The sequence below is a fragment of the Aptenodytes patagonicus genome, chromosome 14, assembly GCF_965638725.1.
Source record: "Aptenodytes patagonicus chromosome 14, bAptPat1.pri.cur, whole genome shotgun sequence".
Lineage (NCBI taxonomy): Eukaryota > Metazoa > Chordata > Aves > Sphenisciformes > Spheniscidae > Aptenodytes > Aptenodytes patagonicus.
The window spans coordinates 6058730-6073644 of record NC_134962.1 but is presented as its reverse complement, the minus strand read 5'-3'; the positions used below and the strand labels follow the sequence as shown (position 1 = coordinate 6073644).

The window sequence follows — 14915 nt, the reverse complement described above, 5'->3', positions numbered from 1 at the left end:
GATTCATTTTTTAGTGTTATTGAAATATTTACAGTAAGAACTATGTAAACATGGAACAAATGTGAAGTGGTGCAGTGGATTCTGCCTGTTTCTGTAGACGCGAATGTCCTTTGCTCACCTCTAGCAGAGCTGATCAAATTGCACAATGATCTTGAGGCTTGCCCCTGTAGCTGGTTGGGGTATTTTATGTAGAGGTGATGTAAGTGTAGTAGATTTGATCTATCCAGACCATAAAGAATTTCATGCAGTGCCATTTGGGAAAATTATCAATAAAGCTAGAAAAGGGAAATAGATTCACAGACTATTGAATGGGCTACTTAAAGAGTAAACAGTGATGTGGTGGATGGAAATGTAATAGCAGGAAGTTACTAGTGACGTTTCTTGAGAATGATTCTTGGTACTAATCTTGTTTAATGCTTTTATAAGCAATTCTGGCACAAAAAGAGTACACAGAAACCCCCAATGATGATGTAAAGTTGGGAGGCTGAAGATACGCAGCAGAACTGGGTGTCCTTGAAGGCTACAGTAAGAGAAACAGAGGATGAGTTTCATCAGAAAAACTGCAAAATTGCATACTTGGAGAATAAAATACTCCTGCTATAATCACAAACTTGTTAAATGAAGGGGGCTGGAAAGGGTGACCAAGATGCTGACATAATGTGGCTGTGAATAAGACAAATGTAGAATGTGCAAACAGGCTGGATAACGGAAGGGATAAGAAGGTATAAATGCTATTGTCCAAGGCACTAGCAAAATTTCCTGGATGTATAATTAGAGTAGCTCATATAGAGGAGTTCAAGCCAGAACAGGTGCAGAGAATGAATGGGGAGCCTGGCCCGGAGAGGACCCCCGAGTCTGGCTTATTTAGTTTACCAGAAGGCCAGGAGTTACTGTGATTGATGTCTTGGAGTGCACCAGAAGTAAATAACTCTTCCCCTTCTTTGATATTTAAGCGTAAGGGCAGTATTAGTCCCTGACTAGTTGAGCAGGGAGACTTTTCTGTTCCTTCTGCTCTTCGAAGGGAGTGCTAGATCCTAGCAGGTGTTAGGGTTAGAGTTTTGCCTCCTTCCACGTTCCTTGCTTCAGATTTCCTCTGTTCCTTGAAAAAGCAGATTTACTTTAGGAAAACCAGAAGAGTTTAAGGCTTCTGCAATTGTTGTTAACTTTGCCAGTAAACTGTTCTAGGAAAAGGAAAGAACGTATTATGTGGTCACCGCCTCTCCTTTGCTATCTATAGGGGGCCTTGTGTAAAATATGGGGGGTATAGCAGGAATGTGTGAGAAAACTGGTATCCATTTCTTTGGAAACACTTCAGAACAGGATGTACGTAAGGTCAGTTCTTCATGTTTGAATTTTGAGAGAGACAAGTGGGCTGACAAATACAACTTGCGTTACTCCTCATTCCATTGATCTCTCAATGACTTTGCAGTTTTTGCTTGTGGTAGAATACTTCTGGTGCTTTAGCTGTAGGGTGATCAATTTAGAAAGTGATTGAAATACGTATCTCTGCCTAATGGATGCTGGTGCTAGTAAACTTGAAGATCATGTTAATCATTTTGTTTCTTAGAGCTCTGGGTTCTGATGAAAGCCAGTCAGAAACTTTTGACCAGATGAGATGACTGATTTGATAAGGCATTTTGTAGGAACATACGCTTTTCATGTAGTTCTTGCATAAGGTCTCTAATTTCCAGTCAAAACAAAGGAGCCACATTCACAGCAGCAAATACTCCAGCAATTAGGGCAGTTACATGGAACTGATCTTTCACAGAAACCCCCAATAGTATGTGAATAAATGTTGAAATGGTTTGGCTTCCTCTTGAACAAAGTACATATTTTTGAGCTTCCCATCTGGCTTACAAGACATTGACACAAATTATTCAGCAAATGTGGCTTTCATGTATTGATCTAAAAATACAAGTGCTAACAACATTTGTACTGTCAAGCCCTCTCTAGCTGCTTGCTCTTATGATTCAGTGAATGGAATTCAGAGTAGCGATCGTTTAGCGTTTGAGAATGGCTTCAGCACTATCACTTAGGAAATAATGATTTTCAAATGAGCTTATAGTTGCACTCAGCAAAGCAAACTGATAAAAGTGCAGATCTGGAGAAGTTCCATAAACAGTGGATAGTTTTGACTACCCAGTTGGATCTTATACATTTTGTAGATTTGAAATAAGTTAGGTGTCTACTACAGGGGAGAAAAAATTACGCTGCTGCTTTTCAGTGATGTATCATGCAATGTTGAAATATGTGTGCTTTCACAGTGCAGTCACTTCTGTTTGGAAAAACAGTTTTAAAAGTAGCCTGTTAATTTGCAAACATTTATTTTGGACTAATATTTGATTACTGCAAGGTGAGTTAAAAATGTATAATAACTCTTAAAGCACCTCATCTGAGAGAATTTGCTGTCTTCCTTCTCTTCTGGCTTTAAAAGGCATGTGGTTGTTGATAGCCACAGATTGTGTGCATAAGAAAGATGGCACAGCCATAACATATTCTGCTCATTGAAGGAGGCAAATTGGTTTGACTTGCCTTCATTTGCAATAAATGGGATCTTTGGATATCGCTTTTATACAATAAACTCCTGCAATTAGTGCATATGAATTTGGGTACATAATGTTAATAGCACTAATACCTGAAAGTAATCCTAATTCTTGAACTGCTTCTCTTCTTAGTGAGTGAATTGAGGGACTGAAGTAGCCTCATGGGTCGTAAAATGTGAATTTTTAAACCTTACACCTTTTTTTGTCTTAGCAGTAATTCCAGTATATGCAAGCTTCGTTTTAAATTTGAGGGGGTGGTAGCTTTTTGCAGTATCTAAAAACATGTTTGTGTAAACTGCTTTGCTTATTTTCACATATGTTCTGTCTCATGTTGAAGCCAAACCCATGTTTGTTAATGTCACACTAGCTAATGTCGGCATGTATCTAGGTGTCATTTGCAAAATGTAGGGGTTCTAAGTGACCGCCGTGATTAAAGAATATTCCATGTAAATGAAATACATAACTCTTCCTCTGCAAGTTACTTTAACATGTTAGTTCTTTACCGAAAAAGAAGAGACATGGAAATTCCTAGTATTAAATAAATAAAATAAAATTTTAAAAAAAGCACACCCATAGCCCCAACCTGCCGTTCCTTGCTCTTTGCGTCCTGAACACAGTCATTTTCTGCATAAGTAATTTCTGGAATGTTTGTGATTTTTGAATGGAGAGAAATACATTTCTTGTATACCTTTCAGAGGCGAAGTTTATATAGCATTTAACCATAAACTTCCAGTTATAAATTGGTAACAAAATTTCAGCAACTTATTTTTGGAAGAGAAATACTTGTACTTGATAAAACAAACACCATGAGACTCTTAAACTTTGTAGAGGAAATTTCCATCCTGAGACTTGAACCTCAAGATTTAAAATGTTGGACTTCGCCTCTGTAGCTTTTCTTGGGAACCATCAGCAATACTGTGTGTACAACTAATCAAAATGCCAGCTTGTTACTTCTGCTCCAAGGATGGAGGAAGAAAAAAACATGCTTTCTTTGAGAATCTTTCCCTCTGTCCCAGAAGATATGTAAATGATCCTATTTACTATAAATTACTATTATTATCTTGCCATAATTGTGTACGGAATATTGTACAGTGATCAGCATTTCCAAGATTCTCAGCCAAAAATCTAGACATACTGAAGAAGTCTGTTTCTCTTATCCTCTTTTAAAATTTTGTTTTAAAGTGAGGTTCCTGATCTCAGCTGCTGCTTTGGTCATAACGGACATACAACTTGAAACCATTTTAATGTTTGTATTTCTCAAATCTGGTAACTGTATCATCAGTGCATGACTGTGCATCAGAGCAATGTTAACATAATGTGTTTTGGGGTTTTTCTTGCAGTGATGCTACAGCCTTTTGACTATGACCCTAATGAGAAAAGTAAACACAAGTTTATGGTTCAGTCTATGTTTGCTCCAGCTGATACTTCAGATATGGAAGCAGTAGTAAGTATTGAAATTAATTAAAATGGACTTGTTTCTGATTGTATAATTTTATAAGACCTTATACTGCATTCTTAAGGGCTGTTGTCAAGCCACACTGGAATGATCCTTGAAAGCTTTGCCAGATTTCCATCTCTGTGCATGGCAAGGTGTTTTCTGTTTATTTCAAGTCCCAGGAGTCTTGCACTGAAAGACACAGTTGGTGTCTGTGGTTGCTTCTTTAGGACGCTGCTGTCAGTAATGGGATACCAAGCCATGAAACAAATGTTAAGTAGTTGTAATTTTTTTCAATGTATTATTTTTTTAGAAAGACCAACTTGAACTATATATTCTAAGAATATATAGAATATATTCTAAGTCTGTGGCATCTTCTATATTTTATGCCTCTACTCCCAGTCTTGAGTCTTCCCTTGAGAAGCTCCTTTTCCCAGCAAGAACCAGGAGGGTGATTTACAAGTATTGTATTTTTCTTTATCCCTACCTATGTCTGTTGTGGCTTAGGTAAATGAAAGGCCTTCATAGATTTTTGTCCTGTGGATTACAAATAAGAGTAACAGAAGCATGTAGGTGCTGAAGCAAAGAAGGACAAAAGATGTAGAAATAATGTGTCGGGCTACATTAAGACAACTTGGAAAGGAACAAACCAGTATGTCAACTGGTGGCTTTCCTATAACAGCAAGATTTGCTACTGCAAGAAGGCACAAGGAAGCTTTTTCTAGTCTAGCTTTTGTTAGCTTGGGAGAATACTCAGTAGGTATTGAGGACATAAAAAAGAAAAAAGGCCATTACTCTAAAGTGTGGGGCTTGTATGTGTTTGTATGTATGCATATTACTTAAAACGAAAACAGCCAACCCCAAAAAACCTCGGAGTACATATGATGGCTTTTTTACAGTAGTCTTTACAATATGTATCTTCTTCTGAATAGCTTTTTTAAGCTGTGGCACTCTGCAGGGGTTAAGGATTTCCCTTCTGAAAGAGATTCATGGAACTATATTTGTTTAATGGCCTCAAAATAAGATCTAGTGGAAGAAACAGCAATAGTAATAAAATGATTGCATCACTAGAAAGATAAGCCAGTCTGCCTTTCTTTCTAACGCTTTAATTTTTATGAGTTACTTTATACTGTGAAAAATGTTATTTTGCTAGCAAAGAATGTTTTTTAGGACCTAGATGGCCCTTTCAGTTTTCCAGAGCTGTCCAGACCAATATGATTTCTTTTCCTATAACACTTGATCAGTTCTCAGTTTTGTTACCACTCTCCAAATCTCTTCCTATTCGGGATAAACAGGTGAGACAAATTACTAGAGTACTATAAAGCTTTCAACACTTCACAGGCAGCCAGTGAGCTCGAAATAGAATTCTGACTTCAGCCACAGAAGAGCTGAAGTACGATTCAGGTCTTTAGGATGGGTTAAATACTACTTCAGGTTGCACAGGGATTAGCCATAATTTGACACCTACTTGAGATACGCTGAGCAATACCATGTTACCAGAAATATGGTCAAAGTGAAGAGAAGCATGTGGGAACTCCAGGACATAAATGTGGACACTTCTTGCTGTATGTCACTACTATGAATCAATCTTTTCAGTTTGGGTAACAGCTGATATCGAGCAAAGATTATAACTGTTAATCCCTATTAAAAAAAATGGAAGGAAACTTTTTTATGGTAGACTCCCTAGCTGAAGGGGAGAGAAGGATGAGAGAGGAAGCTATCCCTTTCTATATGTAGCACATCTGTTATTGTTTAGACATTGATGCTGAAAAATAAGGAGGTGGAAAACAAGGAGGGGGGAAGAGCAGTCCTGTAGTTCATACCAGTCAGGAAGAAAACCTCGGAACTCCGCTGAACAAAGAATTCAGAACTGGCACTGTTACTGATTTGGGTTTTCGTTATCTTTCCCTTCCTTTGAATGCACTCCTCCTTTTTTTTTTTTTTTTTTTTAAATCAGGACCATAGCTCCCCCTATCTATGCTAATTACTCTTACACAATTCCCAGTTCTCTCATAAATTACCTGTGTAAGTTTCAGACTATTTAGAATGGTTTACTTCATAGTATCTGGTCTTTCTTTACGGTACCACTCAGTTACGTATTTGGTTTCATTTTTCATCATGTATGTGGTTAATGGTAATGTGATAAACACCTGTGGAGTTTTTCCTGAGTAAGATGGTGTGATTTGTTTACATAATACACTGCATTTTCTATCTGCCTTATTATACTAATATGTTTAATATTTAATTAATATTAAATTATTCCAGTGGAAAGAAGCAAAACCTGAAGAACTCATGGATTCGAAACTTAGGTGTGTGTTTGAGCTACCAGCGGAAAATGATAAGCCTGTGAGTATTTTCAGATTCATATTGAGTGTTTTAACCTAATACCACAGTAAATCATGTGAAATGGCATGTTTACACAGACAGCTATATAAGCAAAAGACAGAACCCTCTGTTTCACTGCCTGGGTGGCATCACCCTTTGAAAACGCAATATAAACTATTTCAAATCTTAGTGATGCTTAATGTAACTAGCAGCCAATTTGAACAATGTAAGTACAACACAAGCACAAAGAAATCTTTGGGTTGACCTGTTTTCATTTAGTGAAAGATCACAGGATAAAGAATATTTAAAAAAAAATTGAAAGATGCTGGATAGTGGTCATAAAGCTCAGAGTTTTTACTGAAGCAGTTATAACCGTCAGCAATATAAATTTGCCTGTCCAACACTCCCCTTTGCTTCCTTGATACAACACTGATTTTAGCAAGTAAATTGGTAGAAAGCTAGTAAGGAAGACACAAATGCAGTTAGGGATTATATTGCAATTAGCAGCTATAATATTGTATATTATAATGTATAAACTTCTATTTAGTTGTAATTTTTTCTGTAATCCATAAAATTCATTAGGGCAAAACAAAACACAAGTAGTAACAAGATCCTATTACTTTATTCATACAGAGAAAATCTTCATGTTAAGACTTTGGTAGCAGTTTGGGTGGAGAGAGAGTGGTTTGGTTTTTATGAGAGCCAGGCCCTTTGCCTTCTAAAGTGCAGAACATGGAGAGGATCCAAAGGCAGGAAAGGGAGGAGGGTTTGGAGGTTTGCAGCTTGTTTCCTAACTTGGGTTGCAAGTTCCTCCATCACCACAGAAATGCAGAAGGATGGAGAGGTGATAGCCAGCTGTGGGGACCGAAGAGGGAGGGAACTGCGGCAGAGCAGGTGGGTAGTTCCTAGCAATACCCTGGGTCCTGGGGTAGCTGCTCGTGTTGTGCTTGGGGAGTGAGAGGTGAGGAGAGCACTAATACTCCAAAAGCAGGCTGTGAGCAAGTAAGTTCCCATTCATATTGTGGGACATGGTCTAAGGATATTTCCTTTTCTATATATGCAGGGACTGAAAAGTCGAGGTCATTCTGTCTGCACTTATTGCTGCTGATCTGGTGTTTTCTGTGAAACAGAAAGGGGAAGTAAAGGTTACAGAAGGAAAAATGTTGTTTATTTCTTCTGTTACAGGCACATTTCAGGTGTGCACAGACAATTTTACCTGATTCTCTTCCTAAATATCAGGTGTGTGGTGTGGTGTTAATAACTAACCAACAATCACTCTATCCTTTTTTAACAGCATGACATAGAAATAAATAAAATTGTATCCACAACTGCAACAAAGACAGATTCCTCTGTAATGTCTAAATCAATAAGTTCTTCCTTGGATGATACTGAAGTTAAGAAAGTAATGGAAGACTATAAGAGGCTTCAAGTAGAAGTTCAGAGGTTACGAGAGGAGAATAAACAGTTTAAGGTAAAGGTACTTTTTTTTTTTTTTTCCAGATTTACCCCTTTCCTGAAAAAGAAGCTTCCGACTTAGAAGTTTGGTTACCTGACCTTGGCACAATATTTTAATATTGTCTATAAATTAAAAGATAATTTAGGTTTCTTTTCTATAAGCTGCGAAAAAGTGTTGAAATCGGCGCTTCCTTTGAAAGGAGCGTACAAGTCATGCAGTCAGAGAAACTGATTGGATAGGAACCCAAAGTAATGAATTCCCTCTCTTTTTTTCTTTTCTCACCTAATTTTCTCAGCCTGAATTAAGCATTCAGTGTTGGATTTGGTCCTGTTCTCTCAAACTGATGGGAGCTTGAGGGCAGTGTCATGCAAATACTGAGTGTTTTAGTAATTGCACCTATAATATGCAGTTAAAATGACCAGAGTAAGACAGATTAATAGGAAATATGCTTCCTGTCATATCCAGCACATCACTGTGAAATCAAGTAATTGAGAAGCCTTTATCACCATGCTGAAAAACTCTTTTTACAGTAGTTTCATTTGTTGTAAATGTCTAGTTTCATAGAGAACAGCAGCAATGAAAATTTAGAATTTGTGACTATTGGAGCCCAATGAAAGGAACTCTGTTCTGTCAGCTCGGATGCTGCTTGGCTGGCTGATGCATGAAGAAATTCTTTAAACATTTGTAAACCAGTTTTGTTTTGCACATAGAAATAACATGTATATAGCTGAGACACGACCCTAACTTCTCCTTGTGTTCTTGTTTTGCCAGCGTTTCACAGTACTATAAGTACTATATGATTTTATTTTTTTGCAAATCAGTCTTGAATAAACACTCTACAGGAGTTATCTAGAATTGAGCTGATGTCTTACAGTAACGTCTTAAAACAGTGAGCTGTTTGTTCCCTTTGTGGAGTGTTAGAAACATCTGTAAAACATCAGAAAACAATGTTAAATTACTGCCAGCCACCAGGTGCTGTCAGTGTCAGGCTAGAGTCGCTGTCAAAAGGAAGTTAAAATATTTAAAATGAAAATGTGTTGCTTCTAGCAGTAAAATTACTATATAGGTAAACAACATTTTATTGTTTGCAAAAGTCAGTTGTCCCCATCCAGACTTGTAGCAGTAGTGAGGTATCAGGTAGTCTGTAACTTTTAATGAATAAATAATAATTTAAAAAAAAAAAAAATTTCCTCCAGAATGTTAGGTGCCCCTTTAAATTCAAAAGTGAGAAACACTGACATACACTGAGCCTTTTGAATTTCACTTACCTGACAATTTTTAAGGCTGCAGTAATTTTTATTACAATTTTATTTCTTGAGTATTTTATTTACGTATAGACTGGAGGCTTTTGCTTCAGTATCTTACACTTCTGCACTATAATACTGTATCACATAAAGTCTAACAGCTTCAGCTGTATACAAGTTAGGTCACAAAAGGCTCACTTTACCCTCTCCTAAAGTGCTCTGTGTGTGGAATGGAGTGTGCTAACACACAGCTGTGCTGCACAACAGTTTAGATCAAGATGTGGGGAACATCATCTCCACTTGAAATGGTAATATCTGGTGTTATGATGTTGTTTTATCTGTTGTCTCATACATCTTTATATCAAGAGAGCTGTCAAACTCATACCAAGAAAATATCCTAATTATTGCCATTAGTTTCATGTCAAAATGTCAGCATTAATATGATGAGGGAAATAGATTTCCCTTCAAATGCTGGTAAAATTTGCTTGTGACATCTAACTAGGGGAATGATGAGTATAATTGCCTTAAAGTTGTGTATTTTTCACAACCTCTCTTAGTTATATTGAAAAGCATTTTCCCCAACAGTACCATATTTGCTTACAGAGCAAGAAAAGCATCTTCATGTCATTCCCTCCGTCACTGTTTTTGAAGTTCTGGAGCTGTCTCCAGACCCTGGACAAGCGTTCTTGCAGGCTTCCTCATTGCTTCCCCTATTACCTTAGTCAGCAGGAGAAAACTTCCAAGAGCATGTGGTTTTGCTCTGCTCATCAAGTAGATACAGAATTCCTCTCCTACCTCACTACCCTTTCCTTCTCAGGATTATCTAGGAAATAGAGCTCTAAATTAGCTGTAAATTAGCTTTCGCCCATTTTATTATGCCCACCTAAAATAAATATGATAAGGGTGAATATTTAAAGCTTTTTTTCAGTAGAAGTAATCAATATATCTTCCTTTAGGAAGAAGATGGACTGCGGATGAGGAAGGCACCCCAGACAAACAACCCAATATCTGCTTCTGCAGCTGCTGTCAAGGACGAAGGGCTCAGCTCCAGACTACTTGCTTTGGTGGTTTTGTTCTTTGTCTTTGGTGTAATTATAGGAAAAATAGCCTTGTAGAGGCAGCATGCTGGAAATTGTAAATTGGTTTGATGGTTCTGCCATATCATTGGATTAAATTTATTCATAACAATGTTTAAAAAAAAAAAAATTAATGTATGACATCTCACAGGTCTTGCCTTTAAATTACCCCTGCACAAATACTATGTAACATAATCTAGAAAGTTTAAAATGTACAATGAGTGAATGAACGAAAGAGAATATGCTTCAGTGATGAAGGGGGGGAGAAAATCATGATTTAACACTACCATGGAATATTGTATATGTCATTTTAAACATTCTTAGACCCTGGTACATGTTGCTGGATTACCTCTTTTTAGAAAAAAAAAGAAAAAAAAAAAAGGAAAAATAGAAAAAATATTCCTCCACTGCTGGAGCTGGCCCTATTGGATGTTTGGAGCTGGGTTAGGCAGGAGGTGTTGATAACTTCTGTAAAATACGTTAATCCACCATTCTGCTCATAAATTTAACAGTTTCTGTCAGTGTCTTCAACTCTGTGCAAGTTACCAATTTCTTGGCACTTAAATGAATAGTGAGAAGCTGAAAAGAATTGTATGTGGCAATGCTGAATGTGCTAGGCATCATTAAGAGGCATATATTGACTGGTATGACGCTCATTTGGACTAAAGGTCAATGCCTTGTTCTCATAAAGGGACCAAGCTACATTGCTGTTGGTTCATTTAGTTGAATTAAAATGTTATTCAGAGATGTTTAATGCATATTTAACTTATTTAATGTATTTCATCTCATGTTTCCTTATTGTCACAAAATTGACTAATACTATATGGTATGAAAAGGCACCTGTTTAAAGCCAGTGACTAGAACTAAAAATTTGCTGCTGTAGTGATGCGAGATTCTTCTGCCTCCTGGTGTTTTGGGCACTACACAATTGTTGGGAGTTTTGATCATCTGAGCATTGGATAAACAGTGGTCAGGAAACTGTTTTTGTATGTAAATAAGTCTATCTAGGGGAAAAAATATTAGTAGTAAACTAGTCCTATGCCGTAAAAGACCAATCCTGTTTGACTATGTAGCATCTTAAAAAAAAGAAAAAAAAAGAAAAGAAAAATTAAATAAAGCCCCCAAATTAATGTTTCCTTTGTTACTTTTGTCATGCTCTCACAGTTTTAGAGGGGGGGGAGGAAACAGTATTCTCTATCAACTTAGTTTGTTTATGGCATAAGGAAACTTGCAGCCTTGTTTCAGGATGAATTTTTTTTTTCCCAGTCTAATTTTAAAATCAATCCAAACAACCCCATCGTGAGCCTGATATACATAAGTGTTGTTCAAAGTAACCATGCTGACTGCTGAGGTACAAGGTAATTTCCCGTTTTTCAGTTTAGTTGGGTTCAGTAGTTAAGACGCTTGATAGCATGTTGAAAGTAAGGTTAAGGTAATTTTGTTTCTAAGCATACTTTTAGTACAAAATACATAAACTCAATGTGTTTTAACATGTTGAACTTCAGTAGATGAAATAGCTTTTGAGCAGGTAAATTCCCATATATTCTTAGATGGTAGGTCCAAAAACCATCGGTGATAAAAGTTTTTGTAACACCTTTCAGGATTAAGATACGTCTTTTAAAAGTGACTTCTTTCATTCCTTTATTATTCCTGTGATTTCTTGAGAAAGCTGTTGGGGCTGCAGCCTACTACACTCGTTGACCTTTGTATTTGTTCCACTTGTGTCTCAAGGGTTTCCTGCTTTGTGAGTGCAAATAAGTCAAATTTTATGTGAGGTTTAATAAGAAAATAGGAGGAAAAAATCTTAACTGGTGTGTTCAGCTTATGAACACAACTCTGGAAGTACTTCTAGAGGATTCAACAGAAATGAGAAGTGTATCTTTAGCATTTCAAAATGCTAGTGCCTTGTCTGCTCAGGATGGAAGTGACAAAGCTATTAAAGTATGCCTGTAAAGGGCAGAGAAGATGGGAGATGAGCTGGAAAGAACGAAGCAGTGAGTTCAGTGTGACAAATTGGGCAGAACTGATCAAGAAAAAGATACTTTCCGGGCAGTAGAAGCTAAAGAAAACTTATACATGAAATGTTTTAAAAACCTTTTCACAAAGACAAGGTTGTAAGTGATGTTGCAAAATTAGTTTTCATGGCTTCGAAGAATATAATTGAGAAGACCTTTACTGAAGGGAGACTGAGCTATGCAGTATTTTTTTAAGAGGCTGTAAATATCTTGATCTCACTAAAAATGTGTTATCAGAAGAGCTGAATTCCTAATTTGCTTTTAAAAAAAAAAATTAACTTTTTTTGACAGCCCCTTTGTTCTGTTGAAAAACAGCCTCAAAAAAGTTTGTTTAAAAAAAAATAAAAATCGCTGTCTTTGCAGGGTAAAGGGGGAGGATCGAAGCTTTAAACTGGTCTCTTGTGAGTATATCTGTAATAATGTTCCAGGCAAATTTTACACACACTGTTAGCTACCACAGTTGACTTTGCTGGCACAGGCAGCTCCCAGATGAAGGTGAAAGCCAGCAGAATGTCTGTCCTCCTTCCAGTGTTCAGTTGTCACTTCTTAGTGATCCGTGACAACTTGGAACTTTAAATTATTTGTGAGCAAAGTTGTTCCTGTTGTTTGCACTCCAGGATTATAAAGAGGTCCCAGAAAACACTCTCATGCTTTGCTAGATGCCTTACAAACGCGTGATCAAGGAGACTAACAAACAGAGGACCGTAGTTAGTTAAGGATCTGTTGGTAACGACTGTAGCCTGCAGCTGGGGCTGGCCCACACCATCAGTCCTGAACAAGGCTGTTAAATTAACTGCTTACATTTTGGAACTTAACAAAATTCTGAGGTATCTCCTAACCATTTCTGAGAACAGCCTGAACAGACGGTAGCGCTCAATTGTCTGGGTAATGCTTTGCTTTTGCTGAGCTTACAATAAAATGACTGATCAGTGGAATCCTTATTACCTGTCTATTTGACCGGACCCTTCTTTTCACATGCAGTAGAAAGAAATCTAAGAATGTTTTTTCTTCCAAGGTTCCAAAAAGGCCGGTCTGTAGATACATTGCAAAAATATATTGGATAGATGTTCTTAAGCCGCGTGGATCTTTTGTAAGTTGTTCCTTACATGATGACACCAGAGCAAATGTTTTCATGAAGTATTCATAGAAAGTGAATTATTCTGGAGGGCATTGTATATCTTAGGAAGTTATGCATGAAACATAGAGTTTCTAAATAAGATTATTGTCTGGTGTCCTCGCACAACACCAGATATTAGAAAACTGTAATTCATACATGATAGTAGAAATCAAGTTATTACTTAATCTAATTATTGTCCTCACTGTTATTTTAAGATGCCCGCTTGCATATACATTTATTGTTAATTTTTGTAAGAGTCAGTAGAGGCTGCTTAGGTAGTCTTCGTTTTGTGGAGCTTTACACTCCTGTCTGCACTCTTTGGGCAAATTTGGTATAAATAGATATCTAAAATGTCTTGAAGCCTAGTACTGGGAAATGAATGGAAAATGGTTTCTGCTATTTTCGTGTAGTTATCCACATCTTAAAGCAAATACTCCGTGCATGAACGATGGTAACTATTGCTCTGCACTGGCAGTTGTCAGCTGTGAATGCACAACTGGAACAATTGCATATGCAAGCTAGGCACCAGTTTCAAATTACTGTTGAATAGCCTTGGGGATTGAAGAGCAAGATAATACCACGTGTGTCATGTTGAGAGGGATTGATGTACCATGATGTAATTTTCTAAAAATACAGGATTGTAATAGCTTGATAGTGGTATTCCATGTTACTTTTTTGTCCTGAAATGCTGTTAGTGGGATAAAGTTGGAACCTCACTTTGCAAATCACTAGAGTTTCTTCTCACCAATAAAATATAAAGGGTTTCTATTCACTGCACATGTAAACTTGCAATTCTTATTATAATCTTGACTTAGCAGTCAGCATATTTACATAGTGGTGTGCACACAAAAACGGATTGTTAGTGTCTTAAGACACTTGATGTTGCAGTTGCCTAATGAAAGAAAACTGTCATCCCTTTTCCTTAGAAAATGTGTATGACACTTTCATCTGTTAATGGGAATGCTTCCTTAATTCTTGGGCACAATAGTGACTTCACTGTAGTATTCTAAGTTTTTGAAACTATACTTTTGTTGCTCTACACGATGTCCTGAAATGCCATATCCTGAGTCCTGTTTTCTATATAAAGTAACTGAGAAAAAAACACAACCAAAAAATCCCTGTTTGAAATTAAAGAACATGTAAAACAAGCACTCTGAACTTCATGTTTGTTGTGGCTGTGTTACAGCTGCAATAGTACTTCACAGCAGCACTAGAGCAGCTTGGGGTTGGAGAGCCACTCTTTCATTGTTTGAAAATGGGTTAGCATCCATTACTCAAATCCCTCAAGTGAGCAAGTTGAGAAGGGACAGGTGGTGAGTGAATTTCAGTGTACATATTTGAGATTTTTTTTTTTTTGAGTCAGAAGCACTAATATAAAAAGAAGAAAGTAATCTGTACAGGAGTGAGATTAGTTCAATACCCTATGTGGAAGTTACTATTCTTTGTAATCAGATACATGTCTACAAATTTAATTTACCAATTAGAAAATATTTGTATAAACCAATGTTTAGGCATTTTAGAAAGAAAAGCAGCTACTGGGCAAGGCTGCTTGCTCATACAGTGAAACCTAGCAGTTCTCCAGATACACTTCATTAAAAGATGACAATGGGATACAATGCTAGTATAAATCATCTGTTACAGTTAGATAAATAGTGGGATTTATTGTTCAAGCAGGGCAATGCTGATCCTTCGACCATGCCCCAT

The 14915-nt window shown here is 37.0% G+C and overlaps 1 protein-coding gene across 2 annotated transcripts in view; it reads left to right on the top strand.

Moving 5' to 3' along the window:
* The window catches only part of VAPB (VAMP associated protein B and C), a 34427-nt gene extending 20439 nt beyond the window's left edge, over nt 1-13988 (top strand). Inside the window, exons 3-6 of one of the 2 annotated variants that reach the window (XM_076352358.1) lie at nt 3884-3987; nt 6244-6324; nt 7489-7542; nt 9960-13988. In XM_076352358.1, the coding sequence (XP_076208473.1) occupies nt 3884-3987; nt 6244-6324; nt 7489-7542; nt 9960-10118 (398 nt within the window). In that variant the 3' untranslated portion in view covers nt 10119-13988. Of the gene's footprint in view, nt 1-3883; nt 3988-6243; nt 6325-7488; nt 7543-7597; nt 7775-9959 lie in introns of both variants that reach the window. The other variant, XM_076352357.1, reaches the window with a different exon arrangement.
* The last annotated feature ends 927 nt before the right edge of the window (nt 13989-14915 follow it).